General features: G+C 42.0%; 1 protein-coding gene and 1 pseudogene across 1 annotated transcript in view; both read right to left on the reverse strand.

Annotated features, from left to right (window-relative positions):
* Nucleotides 1-2,303: 2,303 nt before the first annotated feature.
* On the reverse strand, nt 2,304-3,467 carry LOC114628586 (annotated as a pseudogene).
* Nucleotides 3,468-11,025: 7,558 nt separating this feature from the next.
* The window catches only part of Pdlim1 (PDZ and LIM domain 1), a 43,645-nt gene continuing 32,412 nt past the window's right edge, over nt 11,026-22,258 (reverse strand). Inside the window, exons 5-7 of the mRNA XM_028773989.1 lie at nt 17,280-17,431; nt 11,812-11,929; nt 11,026-11,563 (exon numbers count right to left, since the gene is read on the reverse strand). Of these exons, the coding sequence (XP_028629822.1) occupies nt 11,377-11,563; nt 11,812-11,929; nt 17,280-17,431 (457 nt within the window). The 3' untranslated portion in view covers nt 11,026-11,376. The remainder of the gene's footprint in view (nt 11,564-11,811; nt 11,930-17,279; nt 17,432-22,258) is intronic.

Consider the following 22,258-nt stretch of genomic DNA (forward strand, 5'->3'; position numbering starts at 1 on the left):
GCTTCACATGGTCTGTGAATTGTATCTTGGGTATTTCAAACTTTTGGTGCTAAGATCCACTTATCAGTGAGTGCATACCATGTATGTTCTTTTGCGATTGGGTTACCTCACTCAGGATGATATTTTCAAGTTCCATCTATTTGCCTGTGAATTTCATGAAGTCATTGTTTTTAATAGCTGAGTAATATTCCACTGTGTAAATGTACCACATTTTCTGTATCCATTCCTCTGTTGAAGGACATCTGGGTTGTTTCCAGCTTCTGGCTATTATAAATATGGCTCCTATGAACATAGTGGAGCATGTGTCCTTGTTATATGTTGGAGCATCTTCTGGGTATATGCCCAGGAGTGGTAGAGCTGGGTCATCAGGTAGTACTATGTTCAATTTTCTGAGAAACTGCCAGACTGATTTCCAGAGTGGTTGTACCAGCTTGCAATCCCACCAGCAATGGAAGAGTGTTCCTCTTCCACCACATCCTCACTAGCATCTCCTATCACCTGAGTTTTTTATCTAAGCCATTCTGACCCGTGTGAGGTGGGATCTCAATCTCAGGGTTATTTTGATTTGCATTTCCCTGATGACTAAGGATGTTGAACATTTCTTTAGTTGCTTCTTGGCCATTCAAGTTTCCTCAGTTGAGAATGCTCTGTTTAGCTCTGTTCCCCATTTATTTTTCAATTTTGAGACTTGGAGATTATTAATTTTAAGTAAAAATAATTTAAAAGGTACAATGGGTTCTCATATTACAGAAATATATCTATATAATAAAGAAGACTGACAAGAGCCATAAGCTGATATATAATAGCATCAGTTACTAAGGAAGCTAGAGAACAGTGTGAATTACCATACAGGACACTTGCTTTTGCTGTTTTGGTTTTTAAGAGAGTACTACATATATACCCACCACTGGCCTCATACTCACTAGGTGAATTCTGGTTATTGTTCTCTTCCCTAAACACAGATTAATGTTTACTCTGTTAGCTGTTAGCTGTTATCTACAGGTCTGCATTCCAGTCTGAAAGGAGCACACATTAACATCTCAGACAGTACTGGTTTTCTGGTGTTTAGAAATTCACTGAGTAAAGTCAGGTATGGTGGCAGAAACCTTAATCCCGGTATTTGGAAGGCTAACCTGTTCTACATAGCAAGTTCCAGGCCAAGCCAGAGTTACATAGTTAAGACCCTGACTTTAAAAAATAAATAAATAAAAATCATGTGACACTCATATTTAGGCAAATGTTGGAATTTACAGTACCATCATAGCATTTGCAAATTTCAAGATAATATTGAGCATTTAAAAAGAACATAGAGGAAAAACCCTCATAGGATGTGTAGTTTAATTTTTCTTTAATTTAAAATAAGTGAATCAAGTTTTAATAGTGCCCCCACACACACAATCCAAGTGAGAACAATGAGTAAATTTCAGCCCTGACTTTACCACTGACAGGGTCAAGACTGTGCACGGGTCACTATTCAAAACCCTATGAAGCTCTTTCAAGACTCCATCCTAACTAGGAATGGGACAAAGTACAACTTGAAAAAAAGAAAAATACTGCTTTTCACACAAATGTAGACAGAGTCAACCAGCAAGTGTCCCAAATCATGTCTAAGTTTCTAATGACTCCAAGTTGGAAGGTTTCTATACCGAACTCCGCTTATGAACTGACGATCTACGGACTGGCACCAGCAGGCTAGTGCCTGGGTTGCAAAGGGCAGGCTTCAAAGCTGATGAAGCAACAAGAACAAAGCCTGAAAATGGCGTGCTTGTTCAGTACTAACTTAGTCACTTAGACTTTGAATGGGACTGCCTTCGGTGGTAAATGGAACACTTCCTGCTTGGTCTAAGAAACCAAATAAAGTGGGCTTTCCCCCTGACAGTACTGTTTGTGTGCAAAGTGCCAGTTTTATTTACAAACTTGTTAAGTAAACTCTATATGCCTGCAGGAAGAAGTAAGTGAGGTTGACATCTTTAAACACCCCTGTGGCATCTAAATGTTTAAACCTGCTTACTTGAGGGTCACTGCTCATAAAGCCTGGCCCAGCACTGTTAGTACTTTGATGAGGTCAAAGATGACCATGCTGCTTGTAAAAGCCAAGGACAGGATCTCCCTAAAGATCCAAGTACCCATTGTTTGAAGTATGGTGACAAGCCTAGCAAACAGGACAGAGGTAGCTACACAGCTTTTAGACACCTTGTTAACAAATTTAATGACAATTCATGGTATAGCCAGTTGGTTGGTTTTTGCTGATTTCTTTTAATGACAAGGGGAGAAAAATCAGCAAAGAGCATATGATCAGTTACTCAGAAGTCAGCATCTAAGGTAAAAGAATTCTCTGTCAAAATTGACATGACTCCCATCCTCTGATACTCGCCTATATGCTCCTCAAAGAAGATTGTCTTCCCTTCTAGTGAAATATTTTCCATGAAGTCGAACGGATTTTCTACTCTGAAACTCTTATTAAAACCCAGCTTCAGCATAAGCCTGTCAGCCACAGATTCAATTTACTGATTCACTAAAGTGCAATTCATCCCGATGAGCTAGCTTCACAGACAAGGCCTCCGTGAGGAACTCCTGCTCTATCCTAACTGCATTGGTAATTATTTCTGTTACTCTCTGCTCCGATGGCTTGTGCACCATCAGGCAGGCAAAGTCACAGTGTAAACCCTCATCCCTGCTAATAAACTCATTGGAAAATGTAAGGCTCAGCATCAGTCCCTGCTCCTTGAGCCAGAGTATCAGTGTAAAAGGACCAGAAAAGAAGATTCCTTCTACCATGGCAAAGGCCACAACTCATTCTCCATATGTAGCCTCTTTGTCCCCAATCCAATGCAAAGCCCAGTAGGCCTTCTTCTTCACACATTGCATTGTTCAAATAGCATTGAAGAGATACTCTCTTTCTTTGGGGTATTTAATCTAAGTGTCAATAAGGAGACTATACATTTCAGAGTGTATATTTTCCATGGCAATATGGAAGCCATAGAAAGAGCAGGCCTCTGTAACTTGAACTTCTTGGCTAAATCGCTCCACGAAGTGTTCGTTGACTATGCCATCACTCCCTGCAAAGAAAGCCAGAACATGAGACATAAAATATCTCTCATCGGGTTTCAGAACTTCCCAGTTCTGAATATCTTGGAGAGGTCCACCTCTTCGGCAGTCCAAAAGGAGGCCTCAGCTTTCTTGTACATCTGTCAGATATCATGGTATTCGATGGGAAAGATAAGAAAGTGGTGGGGATTATCTCTCAGTAATGGCTAATCCTCAACGCTGGTGTTAGTAGGTACTTTACTTTCCAGCTGAGAGGAGTCCTGGAAGTTTCTCCTCCCAGTCTTGCTGGCCAGGATGTAGGCACTGCTGACAGTCGCGAGCCTGTTCTCCTTGTCAGGCAGGGTGAATTGCTTCAGCAGCAACAACTGCAGCTGCTGGTGGCCAACAATGGTAGCTAGTAGGGCACAGACTGAGAGCATGGTGAACGAGGACAGTGGCTGAGACAAGAGGCAACTGTTCTCCATTTTTTAATAGGGTTATTTGGTTCTCTGAACTCTAACTTCTTGAGTTCTTTGTATATATCGGATATTAGCCCTCTGTTGGATGTAGGATTGGTAAAGATCTTTTCCCAATCTATTGGTTGCAGTTTGGTCCTAATGACAGTGTCCTTTGCCTTACAGAAGCTTTGCAATTTTATGAGGTTCCATTTGTTGACTCTTGATCTTAGCACATAAGTCATTGATGTTCTGTTCAGGAACTTTTCCCCTGTGCCAATGTGTTCCAGGGTTTTCCCCAGTTTCTCTTCTATTAGTTTCAGTGTATCTGGTTTTATGTGGAGGTCCTTGATTCACTTGGAATTGATCTTTGTACAAGGAGACAAGAATAGATCGATTTGATTCTTCTACATGCCAGCAGCCAGTTGAACCAGCACCATTTGTTGAAAATGCTGTCTTTTTTCCACTGGATGGTTTTAGCTCCTTTGTAAAAGAACAAGTGACCATAGATGTGTGGGTTCATTTCTGGGTCTTCAATTCTATTCCATTGATCTTCCTGTCACTGAACCAATACCATGCAGTTTTTATCACGTTTACTCTGTAGTACAACTTGAGGTCAGAGATAGTGATTCCCCCAGAAGTTCTTTTATTGGTGAGAATTGTTTTCACTATCCTGGGATTTTTGATATTCCAAATGAATTTGCAAATTGCTCTTTCTAACTCAATGAAGAATTGTTTTGGAATATTGGTGAGGAACGCATTGAATCTGTAGATTGCTTTCAGTAAGATGGCCATTTTTACTCTATTAATCCTCCCAATCCAAGAGCATGGGTGATCTTTCCATCTTCTGAGGTCTTCTTTGGTATTAGGTCTTCTTTGAAGGTCTGATAGAATTCTGCACTAAACCCATCTGGTCCTGGGCTTTTTATGGCTGAGAGACTTTTAATGACTGCTTCTATTTCTTTAAGAGTTATGAGACTGTTTAGATTGGGGTTATGGGACTGTTTAGATGGTTTATCTGATCCTGATTTAACTTTGGTGTTTGATATCTGTCTAAAAATTGTCCATTTCATCCAGATTTTCCAGTTTTGTTGAGAATAGACTTTTGTAGTAGGGTTTGATAATTTCTTCAATTTCCTTGGTTTCTGTTGTTAGGTCTCCCTTTTCTTACCTGATTTTGTTAATTTAGACACTGTCTCTATGCCCTCTGGTTAGTCTGGCTAAGAGTTCATCTATCTTGTTGATTTTCTTAAAGAACCAGATCCTGCTTTTGTTGGTTCTTTGTATAGTTTTTGTTTCTACTTGGTTGATTTCAGCCATGAGTTGGATTATTTCCTGCCATCTACTCCTCTTGAGTGTGTTTGCCTTTTTTGTTTTAGAGCTTTTAGTTGTGCTGTCAAGCTGCTAGTGTATGCCCTCTCCAGTTTCTTTTTGGAGGCACTCAGAGCTACAAGTTTTCCTCTTAGCACTGCTTTCATTGTGTCCCATAAGTTTGGGTATGTTGTGCCTTCATTTGCATTTAATTCTAAAAAGTCTTTAATTTCGTTCTTTATTTCTTTCTTAACCAAGTTATCATTGAGTAGGATGTTGTTCAGCTTTCATGTCTTTGTGGCTTTCTGTTGTTTTTGTTGTTATTGAAGGCCAGCCTTAGTCCATAGTGATCTGATAAGATGCATGGGATTATTTCAATCTTCTTGTATCTGTTGAGACCTGTTTTGTGACTGATTATATGGTCAATTTTGGAGAAGGTACAATGAGGTGCTGAGAAGAAGATATATTCTTTTGGTTTGGGATGAAATGTTCTATAAATATTGGTTAAATCCATTTGATTCATAATTTCTGTTAGTTTCACTGTGTCTCTGTTTAGTTTCTGTTTCCATGATCTGTCCATTGATGAGAGTGAGGTGTTGAAGTTTCCCACTATTATTGTGTGAGGTGTAATGTGTGCTTTCAGCATTAGTAAAGTTTCTTTTATGTATGTAGGTGCCCTTGCATTTGGAGTGTAGATGTTCAGAATTGAGAGTTCTTCTTGGTATATTTTTCCTTTGATGAGTATGAAGCGTTCTTTCTTACCTTTTTTGATAACTTTTGATTGAAAGTCAATTTTATTTGATATTAGATTAGCTACTCCAGCTGGTTTCTTGAGACCTTTTGCTTGGAAAATTGTTTTCTAGCCCTTTACTTTGAGGTAGTGTCTGTCTTTGACATTGAAATACATTTTCTGTATGCAGTAAAATGCTGGGTCTTGTTTATGTACCCAGTCTGTTAATCTATGTCTTTTTATTGGGGAGTTGAGTTCATTGATGTTAAAAGATATTAAGGAAAAGTGATTGTTGCTTCCTGTTATTTTTGTTGTTAAAGGTGAAATTATGTTTATGTGGCTATCTTCTTTTAGGTTTATTGAAAGAAGATTACTTTCTTGCCTTTTCTATGGTATAGTTTCCCTCTTTATGTTGCAATTTTTCATCTATTATCCTTTGTAGGGCTGGATTTGTGTAAAGATATTGTGTAAATTTGGTTTTGTCATGGAATATCTTGGATTCTCCATCTATGGTAATTGAGAATTTTGCTGGGTATAGTAGCCTGGGCTGGCATTTGTGTTCTCTTAAGATCTATATGACATCTGCCCAGGATCTTCTAGCTTTCATAGTTTCTGGTGAGAAGTCTAGCATAATTCTGATAGGTCTGCCTTTATATGATACTTGACTTTTTCCCCTTATTCCTTTTAATATTCTTATACTTATATTTGGTCTCCTCATTGTGTTCTTGATTTCCTGGGTGTTTTGAGTTAGGAGCTTTTTTACATTTTCTTTGTCTGTTGTGTCCATGTTTTCTATGGTATCTTCTGAATCTGGGATTCTTTCTTCTATCTCTTGTATTCTGTTGGTGATGCTTGCACCTATGACTCCTGATTTTTTTCCTGGGTTTTCTATCTCCAGGGTTATCACCCTTGCTGATTTCCGTATTGTTTCTATTTCCATTTTTAGATCTTGGATGGTTTTGTTCAATTCCTTCACCTGTTTGGTTGTGTTTTCCTGTAATTCTTTAAGGGATTTTTGTGTTTCTTCTTTGTTTCTACCAGTTTACTTTTGTTCTCCTGTATTTCTTTAAGAGAGTCATTTATGTCCTTCTTAAAGTCCTCTATCATCATCATGAGATGTGACTTTAAATCAGAGTCTTGCTTTTCTGGTGTGTTGAGGTATCAAGGGCTCACTGTGGTGGGAGAACTGGGTTCTGGTGATACCAAGTAACCTTGGTTTCTGTTGCTTATGTTCTTGCTCATGCCTCTCACCATCTGGTTATCTCTGGTGTCAACTGGTCTTGCTGTCTCTGACTGTGGCTTGTCCCTCCTGCAAGCCTGTGTGTCAGTACTCCTGGGAGACCAATACTCTCTGGGATAAATTTGTCTATGGAGAGCTGTGGCACAGGATCAGCTCCAGATGCAGACAGAAACGGCGCCTGTTTTAGTTTTTAATGCACTTTTTAAATTTTATCTCTTGACTATTAGTTCATTTTATTAATTAATTATTGATTGAAGGCCCCAACCATAGGGGTAGTGCCATCCCTGACTCACAGTCCTCGGTGCTATAAGAAAACAGGTTGAACAAGCCACAGCAAGAAAGCCTATAAGCAGCATTCCTCCATGACCTCTACACCAGCTCTGGTCTCCAGGTACATGCTTTGTTTAAGTTCCTTCCCTAACTCCCTTCCATGATGAACTATGGGGTGCCACTCATGTCTACTCCCTTGTGGGAGTCATGCCTGTTGCACATCAGGCTGGCTTGGAGGGAGAGAAGCTTAGCTGGATGAGTGGATGCAGGTAGGTTCTTGGTCATTGGTCACTAACACTCACACAGAGGATGAACAAAATAAACAAAATCACTTGCCTGATGATTCACCATAATGGGAAAAAAACAAAAACAGGCTGTTCTTCAGGAACTGTGCCCTTTTGGAACACAACCAAGAACAAGCAACATAGGCAAAGAACATATACCCAGGTACAGCTTTTGAGAACTAATTTAGTTTATTGGAGTGGATAAGGCTATTTAAACCTTTGGGGGTGGGGGGAGTGAGTAGGGGCCATCTCTATCCAGGTGAGTGTACATCATTGATCAGGGACAGGGTGCTGGGGACACCTCATTTGTGTGAGAAAGAATTTCAGGTGCTGCTGAACATGACCTTTTAAGGAGAAAGGAAGTTTAACTGGGCTACCAGTGTGACCTCTTTAGGTGAGGCAAATGTGTGTGGGGGGAAAATGGTTACGTGTACTGAAATGTACAGGCCTGGAGTAGGAAGAGCCATCCTACTCCTACCACTCTCAGGATGAGATTTCTAAAGTTTGGGCATGCCTTGACCCCACTCTTGCTACAGGCCTGCTCCTCCTGGTCCCACAGCTCCCTGGCTCCACAGTAGTTTGAATAGTAATGGCCCCTATAGACTCCTGTTGTTATGTTTGGCCCATAGGAAGTGGCACTATTAGGAACTGAGGCCTTTTGGAGTAGGTGTGGCCTTGTTGAAAGAAGTGTATCACTGTGGGAGCAGGCTTTGTGGTCTTAGAAGCTCAAGCCAGTTCACTTCCTGCTGCCTGCCAATGTAGAACTCTCAGCTCCTTCTCCAGCACCAAGTCGGCCTACACATTTCCATACTTCTGTTAGAATGGTAATAGACTAAACCTCTGAAACTATAAGCCAGCCCCAATTAAATGTTTTCCTTTATAAGAGTTGTTGTGGTCATGGTGTCTCTTCATTTCAATGGAAACCATAAGAAAATATGTGACATGGGAGTGGAAGTGAAATAGTCTTTCCTCCCCAAGATGCTTTTTGCCCATAGTGTTTTGTCATAGCAAGAAAAGAGATGGACCTTGTGGAGGGAGAATTTTACAAACCAAGGGCACAGCTCAGCTAGTTCCTAAGCCACCACCATGTTGGTATTATATGTCTCTGCTCCAACACAGCATCAGCTAGCCAGGAGATTTAGGGCAACCTCTCACTGAAGAGTACACATTGCCCTGATAATGTGGCATAGTGGGGAAAAACAACAACAAAAACAAACAAACAGGCTGCTCTTCAGTCTTGGGTTTCAATTCTAATAACTGACAGTGGACAAATAGTTTTTGTTGGGGAGACTTCTTGCCTCCCTAATGATTCACACCTGCTTTCATTATCTACTCATCTTGTGCAGTAAATACTCATAAATCAAGTGCCAGAAGCCAGGACCCTCACCCTTATCCTCACCCCCTAACTTTCCCCACCTGCACAATGTCCCCTGCAGCTTGGCAGCCACAAGATCCTGCCTGGCAGCTGCAGATAGACTCAAAGCAGTGTACCATATCTTCTGAAGAATAACAGGGAAACCATAACTCAAACCAGTGTACCATATCTTCTGAAGAATAGCAGGTAGATCATAATTCAAGGCAGTGTACCGTGTAGACCATGACATGATTCAAGGCATAGGCCAAGAAGATTCTGTACTTTTCCACCACCTGGCCCTTCTTACCCCCTCCCCTTGTAAAGCATACTATAAAAAAGCATTTCACGTTCAAATATACGACTCTTGACAAGCAATTGCTTCCTTGAGTCCTTTCTTCTCTCTCACCCATTCTTTTTTCAGGTTGCGGTCCTCCTCACCCCCACGAATAACTAGGACCCACAGGTCGGGTCAATCAAGATGTGGCAATAGCTCTAAAATGGAGTAGTCCTATTGAACAGATTCTAATGACCCAGGGAAACAGGAATTCAAGATCTTCTGGAACCCAACCAACATTATCCCACACTGAGCCCTGGCTTAGGCATGCTAGGACTGTCAAGGTTGAAATTTTAACAACCCTTCTTCTAATCATTAGTTCAAGTGACATTCTTCCATGTTTGTAAATGACCCAAATTTGCTCTTGTTCAGTATTTCTTACACTGATTTCCCAGAACTGCAATGCTTAAACCACCTTGCTTTATATACAAACTTTAACACAGGTAGAGTTTAAAGTAAAGACTAGGAGGTGCGGACCTAAACATTTGTGGTAGAAATTAGTCTAAATACTATTAGAGTAAGCACCAAGTTAGCCCCCTTTTTAATGTGCAATCCTTGGGATTCTTTGGCCTAAACATGACTCTCTTTGCCTTCTTTATCTTCTACCCAGAAGGCTCTGGCTTTATGATTGATTTTTTAATTGATATATAATCTTTACTAGGGTTTTCTCTAAATCCACTGGAAGTGAGAGCCCCTGTTTGTAAGATCAGCCTCCAAGGAAAAGAGTACCTGTCAGGGGTGCCCATGGACAACAGAGAGCTATGGATGGGACTCAATGAAACATGATAAACATACGTGAAATACTGTGATGTGTTTATTTGTATGTGATTGTTACATTTTGACCACCTTGTTCTCAGGTGTGAACTCTTTAGAAGCAACAGTGTAACAGTATCAAAAGACTGGATACACAAGCATATAAGCAAAGTAGATAAATGTTAAACATCGGATGGCACACTGTAGAGGAAAGCTGGAAAACATAATAATCACCTACTACCCATATCTGAGCTCTCTGCCACTGGTGGTCTTGCTCCTGAGATATCACACCTCCACAGTCTAGAAAAAAGTTATTGAGGCATACTCTAAAACCAGTTGGCAAAGCTATCGACCTATTATTTGGGAAGTGTAGTGATTTGAATTAGAATGGCCCCCGTAGGGTCATTTGTTTAATTATTTGTTCCAAAGTTGCTAGAACTGTTTTGGGAAAGACTAGGAGATATGGTCATGTTGGAGGAAGTGTGTCACTGAGAAGAAGCTTTGAAGTTTCAGAAGACTCATACCATCTACTGTGTGTCTGTCTTTCTATCTCGTGCATGTGGACTAAGACACAAGCTTGTGCTTGTTTCTTCACTCCACAATCATGGGCTCTAAGCCTTTTAAACCATAAGCTGAGTTAAATGCTTTCTTCTATAAGTTGCCTTGGTCATGGTGTTTTCTCACAGTAATAGAAAAATTACTAAAACAGGAAGTTTTATTCCCTCAAACTCCAAGACAATTTCACTAAAACAGAGCCAAACAAGGTATAATAGGGTGGTGGTCTGACTGACAGTGGCCCCCACAGTCACTGAATACTTGGTTCCCAGTTGGTGGTGCTGGCCTTGTTGGAGAAAGTATGTCTTTGGAGGCAGGCTTTGAGAGTTTAAAAACTCCATACCATGACTAGTCCACTCTCACCTTGTAGTTAAGGTTATGCACTCAGCTTTCTGCTCCAGAGGCTAAACCATTTGCCATCAGACCTCCCTGCCAAGGCTGTAAGCCCAAATGAACTAGTTCTTCTATAAGTTGCCTTCATCATGTTTTACCATAGCAACAGAAAAATAACTAAGAATACTTGCTTTACTCGATATGCTTAGAGGAAGTCACAAAGATGAAAAGGAACACAGCTTGTTCATAGTAGTTTTCTCATGCCTGGGAAAAAGCCTACATCTCTCACAACCAAGAAACCAAACCTAACAGAAACTACTCTGAATTTCATGAGGCAGGACACAGAACACAGGCAGAGTCAACTAAGAGGCCACACACACTGCTTTAAAGTCTAAATTTATTAAGTAAAACAAAGTAACATCAGAGGTACTACATTTGGCTTAGTTCCAACATGACCAATGTCCATTTGCAGCAGAGAAGACTCTGAGTGAAGAAGGTGCATTGTGGTGTGGGTGAGGGGACGGGAACAAAAACCATCTCCCAGTAATGTAAAAGCAGGTGTCACACTGCCAGTGGGAGTCAGTCAGCATAGGGTAAACTCAATGTTTACTGAGCAGGACTAATACTAAGTAATAAGCACAGGACTGTCGGGGAAGAGAGAACCAGAACATTCTGAGAACCAGGTGCAGCAGGCTGACTAGAGGGCAGCAGACAGGGCAGGTCCTCTCAATCACTTAGGGAACACTGTGACCACATCATAGCCCTCAGGTGGTGTGACCCGCTCCCGGGCATGCTTTTCACAGTAAATTTGATCCTCTACAAAGAAATGGCCCTTCTGTTTCAGGTTGATGCCACAGTCAGTGCACACATAACATTCAGGGTGGCGATGATGGTCCCTCAGCTTCACAAACACACCCCTGCAGGAGAAAGGAAGAATGAGTCTCCATTGGTGACACTAGGTGAGGCCTGGGGGTTCTTCAGAGGCCCTACAGCAGGCCTCTGATTGTGAATGGGAAGGCTCTTCTTCACTCTAAAAGCCTCTACCAAGTCAGCGAAAGAGTTCTGCATATTCTGGTTATCTGTTGACTTTACCATCAAGCTACTGAACACCCAGAAACTCCCAGACTTTCATGGTTTGTCCAACACCAGGGAAGTTAATACTCACACAATGCCGGTTCCACATTTGTCACAGATGGGCAGCTTCTGAGCATTTCCAACGGATGCAGCCACTTTAGTGACTGGAGCTTTGACACTTCTAAATCCTGATGGCTTGTTGGGATCCCCTAAAGGAAGAAAAACACCCAGGTTAGCCTGAAATAAAGAATGATATAAGTATTACTGAGCTCTCTCAGAACCACCTGTGTATCTGTATGTAAGCCAAGACACAGCCATTGGGATCAGACAGACAGTGACTGCATGACTGGGCAAGTTGCTTGGCATTTTGCAGTCTTTTAGTTTCCATTTGTTTAAAAAATAGGAAATCATTTTCCTCTTCATTGATACAAAGAAAACTTAAAAAAAAAAAATAGAAACTGCCTACAGTGCCTAGCTCGTGATCAGTGTTCATAACATTAAACTCACACACATGTGCAAACACTAACATGGGCCCAGAACATCTAAGGCTGGGAAATCCTGTCCTTGGTCAATGGACATGAGCAACCGTGAGTTCTAAATATACATGCCCTAAATAAACTATGTGGGTGTTTGGTCACATCCTCATAGAGCTTCTGTCCCATGCCATGAGTAGCACTTGGGAATGAGAGGAGTTGGGGTGCCTGTCTCATCATGCTAAGTCAGCCCCTCTGTAGCATGAGTCACCAGATGCTAATGTTATGTGGGAGCAAGATTGAGGTACTGTACTAGCTTGTGAAGAACAACCACAGTGATCTTTCTTTGCTTTCCTAAGAGTATTTTGAAAGTATCCTGTACTTTCCCCAGTCCCTTCTGACTATGTGTGATACAGTCTCTCAGGTTTCTTCCATTAATGCATGGTCCACTCTTAGTAGGATCAGATATCCATCTGACAACCCATGAGATGGGGCAAGATTCAGACGCCATCTGTAGATGGACTTGGGGAAGGCCCAGTCAAGGCCTTACCTTAATGGGACAATACTCCAAAGCCCAGGGGACCTTCTTCCTTTCTAGTGGAAGAAGGCCACTGTCCCAGTTTCTGTAATTGTAGCTTTTTATGTTAATTTGATTATTTATTAGAATGTTACATTAAAATTTTTTTATACTTAATTTTTTCTTGATGATTCAGTGTTCAAAAGCACTAGTTGCTCTTCTGGACAAACCAGGTACAATTCCTAGCATCCTCTCAGTGGCTTACAGCTGTCTATGACTCCAGTTCTGGGGGGATCTGATACCTTGGGTCTCCGTAGGTACCACACACCCACAAAAGCATAGAAATAAATGCAGGCAAGACACCCATACACATAAATAAAAATTTTAATTAAAAAAATTACATTCATGTGTGTATGTGTATGCTCATGCACACAGGCAGGTATGCACATACCATGCTGTGTTGAGGGAAGAATGTTCAAAGGACAACTTGCAGAAGTTGGTTTTCTTCTACTACTGTGTGGGTTCTGGGGTTCAAACTCAGGGTTGACAAGAAGCCTGTTTCCCCAATGAGCTATCTCACCATCCCTAAAATATGTGGAATTGAGCAGAAGGCCTCACACATGCTAGGAAAGTACCCTACTTTTTAATTTCTGCTGAGCTGAATTAAATTCCCAGCTAATTATTGAGTTTTTAAATGATCCCTTTGGTGTTTGGTTTGGTTTGTCTTGGTTGGTTGGTTGGTTGGTTGGTTGGTTGGTTGGTTGATTAATTGATTGAATGACTGAGTTTTTAGAAAAAAAAAGTCTCTCCTTTAGCCTTGCTTGTCACTATGGAACTCACAGGTATCTGCCTCTGGTGGCTCCCAAGTGCTGAGATTGAAGCCACGTGCCACCACACAATCCCCTCTAGCTTCTTATCAAGGGTAAGCACTACACCTCACCCAACTGCAGCCCTACATGAAGGCATCTCAGAAAGGGTAGAGTAAACAGCTGCTCCAGGCATCCTGCCTCAACATAGCAGACAGGCTCCCTCACTTTCTGGCTGAAGGTGCTTGGTTGCCTGTCCTGTCTGAAGGTGTGCCACCTCTGCACATGTGCACAGTGTGGGCAGGCAAACCAACCACTGGGGGAACAACTCAGCAAGGGGCAGACTCTCAAATATGAGCTATCCTCTTCTCATAGCCAAGTCAGTTAACTGGAAAACCACCAGGAAATAAGAGATGGTGCAGAATTGTAGAAGGAGAGAAGGCAAGGAGAGATGAAATTCCTCCTTCGTGAAAGGAGAAGCCACATCCTTTTCTGGAACTAAAAGGCTGACGTTGAGAACACTAGAGCTGTCTGAGGCAGCCCTTGTTCTCTTACATTTTTGGTTGTGAGCCTAGCCTTTAAAGGCTGAGCCATCACTCCAGCCCAGACAGCCCTCATTCTCAAGCCTACACTGCCACCTGCTGGCTTTTGGTTGTTTACTCTCACTTAAAAAGCCAACCCTGGAAATTGGAACTCTCTTTGCTTACTTCTGGTCTCCAAATAGAAATATTCCCAAATATCTCTTCTTCCAGAAAAACCCTTCATTCAAGTTTCCTTTGTCTGTTTCTGAAGAGGAACGAAAATCAGCTAATTAACATACAGCCGGTTTTCTATGTATTTCACTGACCAATAGTCTTCCGCGTGCCACCATGCCCACAGAATCAAGGCCATGATCCTAACGATGACAGTTCTCTGTAACTCCAGGTCATTTGAGGGTCCTGGAACCCTGACAGCAGTCAGCATGAACCTAGGGGTTTGCTTGCTATATTTCCAGGTTCTTCATCTGTGGGAGCCTCCAGCCAACACTGTCTCCTCCATGAATGACGTCTCCACACATACCTCCACTCTTTCAAGATATCCTTCTACTGACAGATAAATGGACAAACTAAAGGTGATATATAGAGATAAGGTAATATGACTACAGCTTTAAAGGGACAGGAAGGGACTGATATGATGGTTCAGAGGGTAAGCCTGAGAACAATCCCCAAACCCCATGTGGTGAAAGGGGAGAACTGAATTCCAGGAGTTGTCTTCTGACTTGCATATGCCCACTGTGGTACATGAGCACCCCAGAAACACACACAAACACAAACACACACACACACAACACTAAATATATAAATGAACAAATAAATAAAATGTGACTTAAAATTTTAAGGAAAGGAGTTCTGACTGTGCTACAATATACATAGATTACTGAGTTTATATGCCCATCACAAAAAAGGAAAAACAATTTTTTCTTTGCTCTGTATGCTTAGTGTTTTGATTAGTACGTGGCAGGGGAGGGGACTTTCTTTTCTTTTATGTGTATTTCACAGTTAAAACAATCTGAAGGCTTCTATTGCCTACAAATGTTATGATTTGTCCAGAGCAAGACAAAACATGAGAAAAGCAGAGGATGACCTGAGTTCATAAGGACAACCTGCCCTGATGGAAATTTCTGGGGTTTATCACCAACACTCCTCAACCAAGCCTTGTTCGGGCACCTAGGTGCACTGAGCACTTCAGAGACAAACTTTCTCCATAATCCCTCCAGCAGCCACATGTGAGTGTGGTGCCCTCGAAGGTTGCATCCAGACTTGAGAATTCATAGAGACCTGATCAAGGTCTCATGGCAGGTTGCAGGTGGACCCTGGATGCAGGTGTTTCCACCCACAGACTTCTCTTGAAACCACAGGCATCTGCCAATCACAACGGCCCTTTCTTATGCCTGGCCAGTGACCTGGGCATTGACCTTTCAACCTGAAGGGAAAACAAGCTTCTGGGCTCTCTCAGAGGAAATTTTTTTAAATCAAATAATAAATAAACCCAGATTACACAAGTAGGTAAAACCAGGTAACCGGGTAAATCCCAGTCAATGAAATGTAAGTAGAACAGTAGTTTGTATAAATGCAATAGTAGTGGTGATTCGTAAATGGCTCATCTGACAGAAAGATTTTGCATTTAGAGTTGACCCCTTCCTCCCTGCTGTCTGGTAGTATGTATGATGGCCAGAGCTCCAGCCACCAGTTAGGATAGACTTGAACACGGAAGCTATGGGTTTGGGTTACTGGGGCAGAAGATGAAAGGAGGTCTTGATACCACATGGGTTCACAGCCCCATGCTCAGGTCCTTATCTGTGAGCTCTGATGAGTTTTCTGGCACAGTCTGTGTCCAACTTTGGGCTCAGACAGGCTGATGTTGCCCACCTTAACTGAAGTTTCCCATCCTTACTCAAGGTAAAGTCACCTGCACCTTGTCATGTGTTCTGACAGAGCTGCCATCCCTATGGGTTGGATCTCAAGTTGATTATCAGCCAGCCCTAATAGTGGACTTTAAGCAAACTCTAGCTAGCTCTAGCTCATGAACTACTAGTAGAACAACAATGTTCATCATAAAAGAAGCCAACTTCTAAAGTCAACCCAGATGTTCATTAACAGATGAATGGGTAAAGAAAATATGGTATACATGAATGACTAGTGTGTGTGAGGGCATGGGAGGTAATAAGGGATGAATATGGTCCAAGTATATGATATATTTGAATGAAAATTATAAAACCTATAAAACCTATCACTTGCTGAGCAGTGGTGGAACATACCTTTAATCCAGCACTTGGGATTAAAGTAGGTAGATTTCTGTAAGTTTGAGGCCACCCTGGTCTACAGAGTGAGTTCCAGGACAGCCAGGGCTACACAAAGAGACACTCTGTCTCAATAAACATCACTTTTTATAATAAATCTACAACAATAGTAAACAGGGACTAGAGAGATGGCTCAGTGTTTAAGAGCACAGGTTACTCTTGCAGAGGACTGAGTTGAGTCCCTAGAGCCCATATGGTGACTCACAACTGCCTGTAACACCAGCTCCAGGAAATCTAACACCCCCTCCTTGCCGCCATAATCACCCAGGTGTACATACACATACATAAATAAAAGTAAAACAACTCCCTTTTTAAAAATTAAAACATTTGAAAAAGTCTGAGCAACTAGGGCTAGAGGGGTGGTCCCATGGTTAAAAGCAATTGTTGCTCTTGTAGAGGACTTGGGTTCAGTTCCCAGGACCCACATGGTGACTAATAATCACTCTTAACTACAATTTTCTTCTGGTCTTGGCAGGTACTGTGTGCATATAGTAAACAGATATACATACAGGGAAAGCAACCATATGTGTAAAATAAGAGTAAATATTTTTAAGACTGAGCCAGAAAATATAATCCAGAGGGACACTCCACCTCCAGCCCAGTAACCCCTCAGCCCAAGCACTGGAAATAGAACCCAGGGCTTTACGCATATTACATAGATTCTACTTTAAGTGTTCTACAATCAATCTGCATCTGATCTCTGTCTCCCTCCCCTCCTCTTTTCAATAAATGTTCCACATTTTTAAAAAGTCAATGCCAAGCCAGAAGTGGTAGTGGGTGCTCATATAACCTCAGATTCCAGGGAGGATGGCAAGCTGTAGGCCACACAGGGAGACCCAGCGTTCCACAGCAAGCTATGCTCTCTAGTGTCAGCTGTGCTCACCTGTGTCCCAGCAGAGACAGACTCCCCACGGGGCCTCTTACCTTTCCCATCTGACTCCAGGATCTCCTGCAGAACCAGGAAGGATGTGGACTGTTTGGGGGGCTCGTTTAACTCTTGCTTCTCCTGAAGCATCTTGTAAACTTCGGATTCCTTGTCAATGATAAGGCTGCCGGAAGGATGAGGCTGAGCCAAGCTAAGGAGAACATTTAGAAATCCATCAGGACAAGGGTCAAAAGTTAGTCCCAACACTTAACCAGGTACTCCCTTCCAAGCACACATACTGATTGAAAGAATGGGTAGTGATTGATTATCCCACATCTCCAACTCCCCTGACAATGTTACAACGGGTCCTGGTAGTCAAAGCTGGCTGCCACTTTAATACAGTAAGAGGCTATTTTCCCAAATCGTCTCACAACTCAATTACATTTTGGCTTACTCCCACAGATGGGGAATTCTTCCCCTCTTTTAAAATTACATAATCAACATTATGTCAAGAGAAATTTTTCAAGAGGAAAAATGTCAACCGCAAACTAACCACTAAAGCTCAGCTGAGCCCCCTTGCAGGGGGAGGCACATGCATTCCTTACAATGAGCAGAAACCTCATCTTTTCATTCCTGATGTCAAAGTGCTTCTCATGCTCCCAGATGCTCCTCATCACTCAGAATGGAACTCTCAGACCTCTGTGCCTCAAGCTGGAGGCGGCAGCCTTGAACTGCCCCATTCACAGGGATTGTAGCAAGAAGGAAAAGTTCACGGGCTTTGCTATGTAAAGGTTCAGATCCTGGGGGCCAGGCAAACCGGACCATGCCTCCCACTTCTTCCTCTGTTACTCTGCACTCCAAGGACAAGCTGAGGCAAGCACTACTATAATGCTGTTTTGATTTTTTTTTTCACTAGGCCACAGCTTATGCTGCCTGGCCACAGGGAAATGATAGAAAGAGGGTAATCCTTCAATGATAGACTGTCCTTAGCCAGATTCCTCTCAAATTCCCAGCTCCCCTGCACAACCATGCCACACCATGGTGTACCAGCAAGATTCACCAGCTGTGTAACCTGCCTCTCTGATGCTATTCTTGGCCTTGGGACAGAGGTCACAGGCATATTTCCAATGAATCAGCAGTTTCATGCTGTGGGCCAATGTAATCTCAACCTGACCTAGAACCAAATATTTACAGTTTTTATAAACGAAACACAAGTTTATTCAAGTTCATCTCCTTTGGGATAAACGTTCATTACAAAAAGGCATGAAGATAAGACCTTTCCTCAGAACAGCTCTCCAGCCATGACTGGACCAGCCAGCCTCATTCTAGGTGAAGCTCTTACTGATCCTTCTGCCTGTGCTGTTACCCCCATGTATTTTCAGAGAAGCCTGCTTCACACAGGGTGTACTCCTTAGAGAGGGTTTACTGACCCTGACTTATGACAATACCACACATACCCATCCTTCTCTACCCTCTAACTCACTCTCCTCCCGCATACCCTACTTACATTTATTTTTTTATTTCTGTTTCCTCCTAGAAGGTAAACAAGCATACTGCCTTGCTCTCTGTAAATGCCCAGATCAGTCTCAGTGTATAGCCCAGACTCAGAGCATCAGGTAAGTAAGTAAGCATCAATGCCCTTTCCTCTTTGCTATGTTCTCCACGATCCTGTGAGCTCATCCTGAAGCAATGTAGGGTTATGGGGGGGCCACCTTCTGAGCCCACATACACTCTTTCCTCTCACTTGCATAACTTGTTCAGAAGCTGCCTGAGAGATAAACTGTGCCCACAAGGAGCAAGCACAAAGATCAGATGAACTACCAGTGATGGCTATTATCAATGCGTGTAGATAGATCTGTACAAACACAAACACACAGTCTGAAGTTACTGAGGTATGAGCTCTCAGCCTCCACACCACTGAAGAATACAGCAAAGGAATTTCAGCCATTGAATCCATTCACTCATTTCCCACCCAGCATTTTGCAATGGGTTCATGGTCCATTTTGAAGAGAAAAAGTATGTTTTCCATGGTAATTTCCACTAAGTTATTACCCCTGCCCTCCTCATCTTTCCCGCTCTATCCTTTTCCTCTCCTTTGAGACAAGCTGTAGGGAAGCCAGGACAGCCTGCTGAAACACTTATATACTCGGGCTCCAATTTAAAGACTCAAGCACAGGGATAAAGCCCCAGGTATGTTTCCCTTGGACTCCAAACATATTCTGACGACAAAGTAAACAAGGTCCACAAAGGGTAACAGAGGCTCTGCTACTACTGGGTAAGGCTGGTACTGACTGCACCTGCCACCTTTGATTTGCAATGGCTGGATAGAAGCAGCCACCCTTGCCTAGCCTGTCCATAGCAGCTGGTCTCTATCTACCCTTGTCTATCTTCCTTCCCTTTCAGCAAAGTATGGGGCAGGATAAGTGGTCACCTGGTGGAGTCGTTTTAAATAAGGGTCTTCTACCAGCTCAATTCCATCCTTTCTTTAAAAAAAAGTTAGATAGTTGAGTTTGGGGCTTGGAATCTCCCCACAATAAGCATATTACATTATACTTTCTTAATCTTTTTCCTATTACTCTTAGGACTATTTTAAAATCAAGATCAGGCCATGGAATGTATGAGGGAAGAATTTTTTTTCTCTTATTTGTTATATGTTATGTCTGGAAGCCACCAAGGGAACACTAAAAATAACAGAACTAAACCACAAGGTCATCATACATTCTTCCAACAAACAGGCTTGGGAATAATGAAAGAAGGAAAAGGAAAGAGAGAAAGGGAGAGAAAAAGAGAGTCAGAGGAGAGGGACAGAAGAAGGAGAAAGGGGAAGAAAGGGAGGGAGGGAGGGAGGGAGGGAGGGACGGAGGGAGGGAGCGAGGGAGGGAGGGAGGGAGGGAGGGAGGGAGGGAGGGGACCAATTTACCATTTATTTCCAAATAATATGGCAGCATTTTATACGCTGGACATTTTATGAAGTATTTTCAATATCCAATACCCTAACTGAAACACAGTCAATCTAATTCAAAAAACAACACAAGACTCTAAAATTCCAAGACTTAGACATTAGGCTATAAGATATTAAGACAATATCTGAAAAAGTAATTGGGATAAAAGCATGTATAAGAAATGGAACAAAAAGATTCCTATGTGTATATATAAAAAGGTCTGCACTCTCAGGACTCTGGAGACTGAGACAGGAGGCTCAAGAGTTCATGGTTAGCATGGGCTACATAATAAAGGTACATATTTCAGGGAAATCAACTTACGCTACATAGTCTCATCCCTGTAATAAAGTGAAGCAAGTATTTCCTGACTTACTTGGTGAAGTAAATATTATACTAATATAAAATCAGATGACAGTATTTTAAAAGAAAACAATAGATGATATCCCCCATAAAGATGTAAATTTCATAGCAAATAAAATTCAACAATATATAACGAGAATTGCATGTCACAGACAAGTAGAATGTACTTGGTGTCCTAGTCAGAAATCAGTCAAGATGTTAATCAAATAGACAATTCAAAAAATCTTTTGAATGCACAATGAATTCCAGGACAGTCTGGGCTACGTAATAAGACTCTGTCTCAAAATAGCTAAACCAAAAAATAACTAAACTGCCAGAATCGTAGACTGGAGGGAATGTCCCTAGTTTGTTGAAGTGCATCTATAGAACCCATAGCACTGTCCCACGGCCTCACCCTCTGGCCACTCCTGCTCTCCACAGTGCTGTAAATTGTAGCCAGTGCACTATGGGGGGAGGAACCAAATAACACATAGGTCAAAGAAGACCACACAAGAATCACTTACTTACACGACATGACTGACACATCAAAAATTACACTTGAACCTATTTTTTTTAAAGTCTAGAACTAATAGACAAACTCAGGCAAAAATGCAACAAAATAAACATAAAGGAAAAATTTTGTAAATAAAATGTAAGGGGCTGGAGAGATGGCTCAGAGTTTAAGAGCACTGACTGCTCTTCAAGAGGTCCCGAGTTCAATTCCCAGGAACCACATGATAGTTCGCAACCATCTGTAACAGAATCCAATGCCCTCTTCTGGTGTGTCTGAAGACAGCAACAGTGTACTCATACATAAAATAAATAAAATAAAATGTAGGGGATGGGTATGCTCTTCTAGAAGACCCATGTTTAGATGCCAGCACCCACATGGTGGCTGACAATCCTCTGTTATCCCAGTTTCAAAAATCCAGCCCTCTCTTCTGGCCTCCACAGATACCAGGCACACATGTGATGCACAAAACATACATGTAGACAAAGCATTTATATACATAAAATCAATTTTTTTAATCTTTTTAAGGGACTGGAGAGATGGCTTAGCGGTTAAGAGCACTGACTGCTCTTTCAGAGGTCCTGAGTTCAATTCCCAGCACCCACATGGTGGCTCACAACCATCTGTAATGGAATCTGATGCTCTCTTCAGTGACAGAATAGTATATAAATAAAATAAAAAATAAACTCTTTAAAAATTAAATGTATTTCTTTATGAGCACACAGGCTCTGAAGGCACAATGCTATTTATAGGTATTCACACGGTAGATTAACTTCCTACCTGGATGTAAGTAAATCTAACAGTTATGGAACCCGTATGCTAAGAATGGGGAAGCTGGGCATTAGTGCTGAACGATATAGAATCGCAGCTCTCAGCAGGCAGAGACAGGAGGATCAGAAGTTCAAGCCTTGCCTCTTCTCCTAGTAAGTCAAGGGCAGCCTGCCTAGTGAGACCCTGACTCAAAATAAAAAGTAAAATAAGAGAAATGGGAATGTAGTTCAACGGCAGAGCAATTATGTGACCTGCAAGAGTCCCGGGTTCAATCCTCAACTTCAGAACAGCTGGAAGAAGCTGAGTACAGTCTTCTCTATTCCTAGCACTTGGACGTCTGAGGCAGGAAGATTGCCGTGGGTTCAAAGGTCAGCTGTCTCACGTGGTGAGCTCCAACGCCAGGCTATAATGTAAGACTCTGTCCCCACCCCGCCCACTCCACCCCAACACACACACACACACACACACACACACA

Source organism: Grammomys surdaster, unplaced genomic scaffold (assembly GCF_004785775.1).
Source record: "Grammomys surdaster isolate TR1022 unplaced genomic scaffold, NIH_TR_1.0 66, whole genome shotgun sequence".
In the NCBI taxonomy this organism is placed as follows: Eukaryota; Metazoa; Chordata; class Mammalia; order Rodentia; family Muridae; genus Grammomys; species Grammomys surdaster.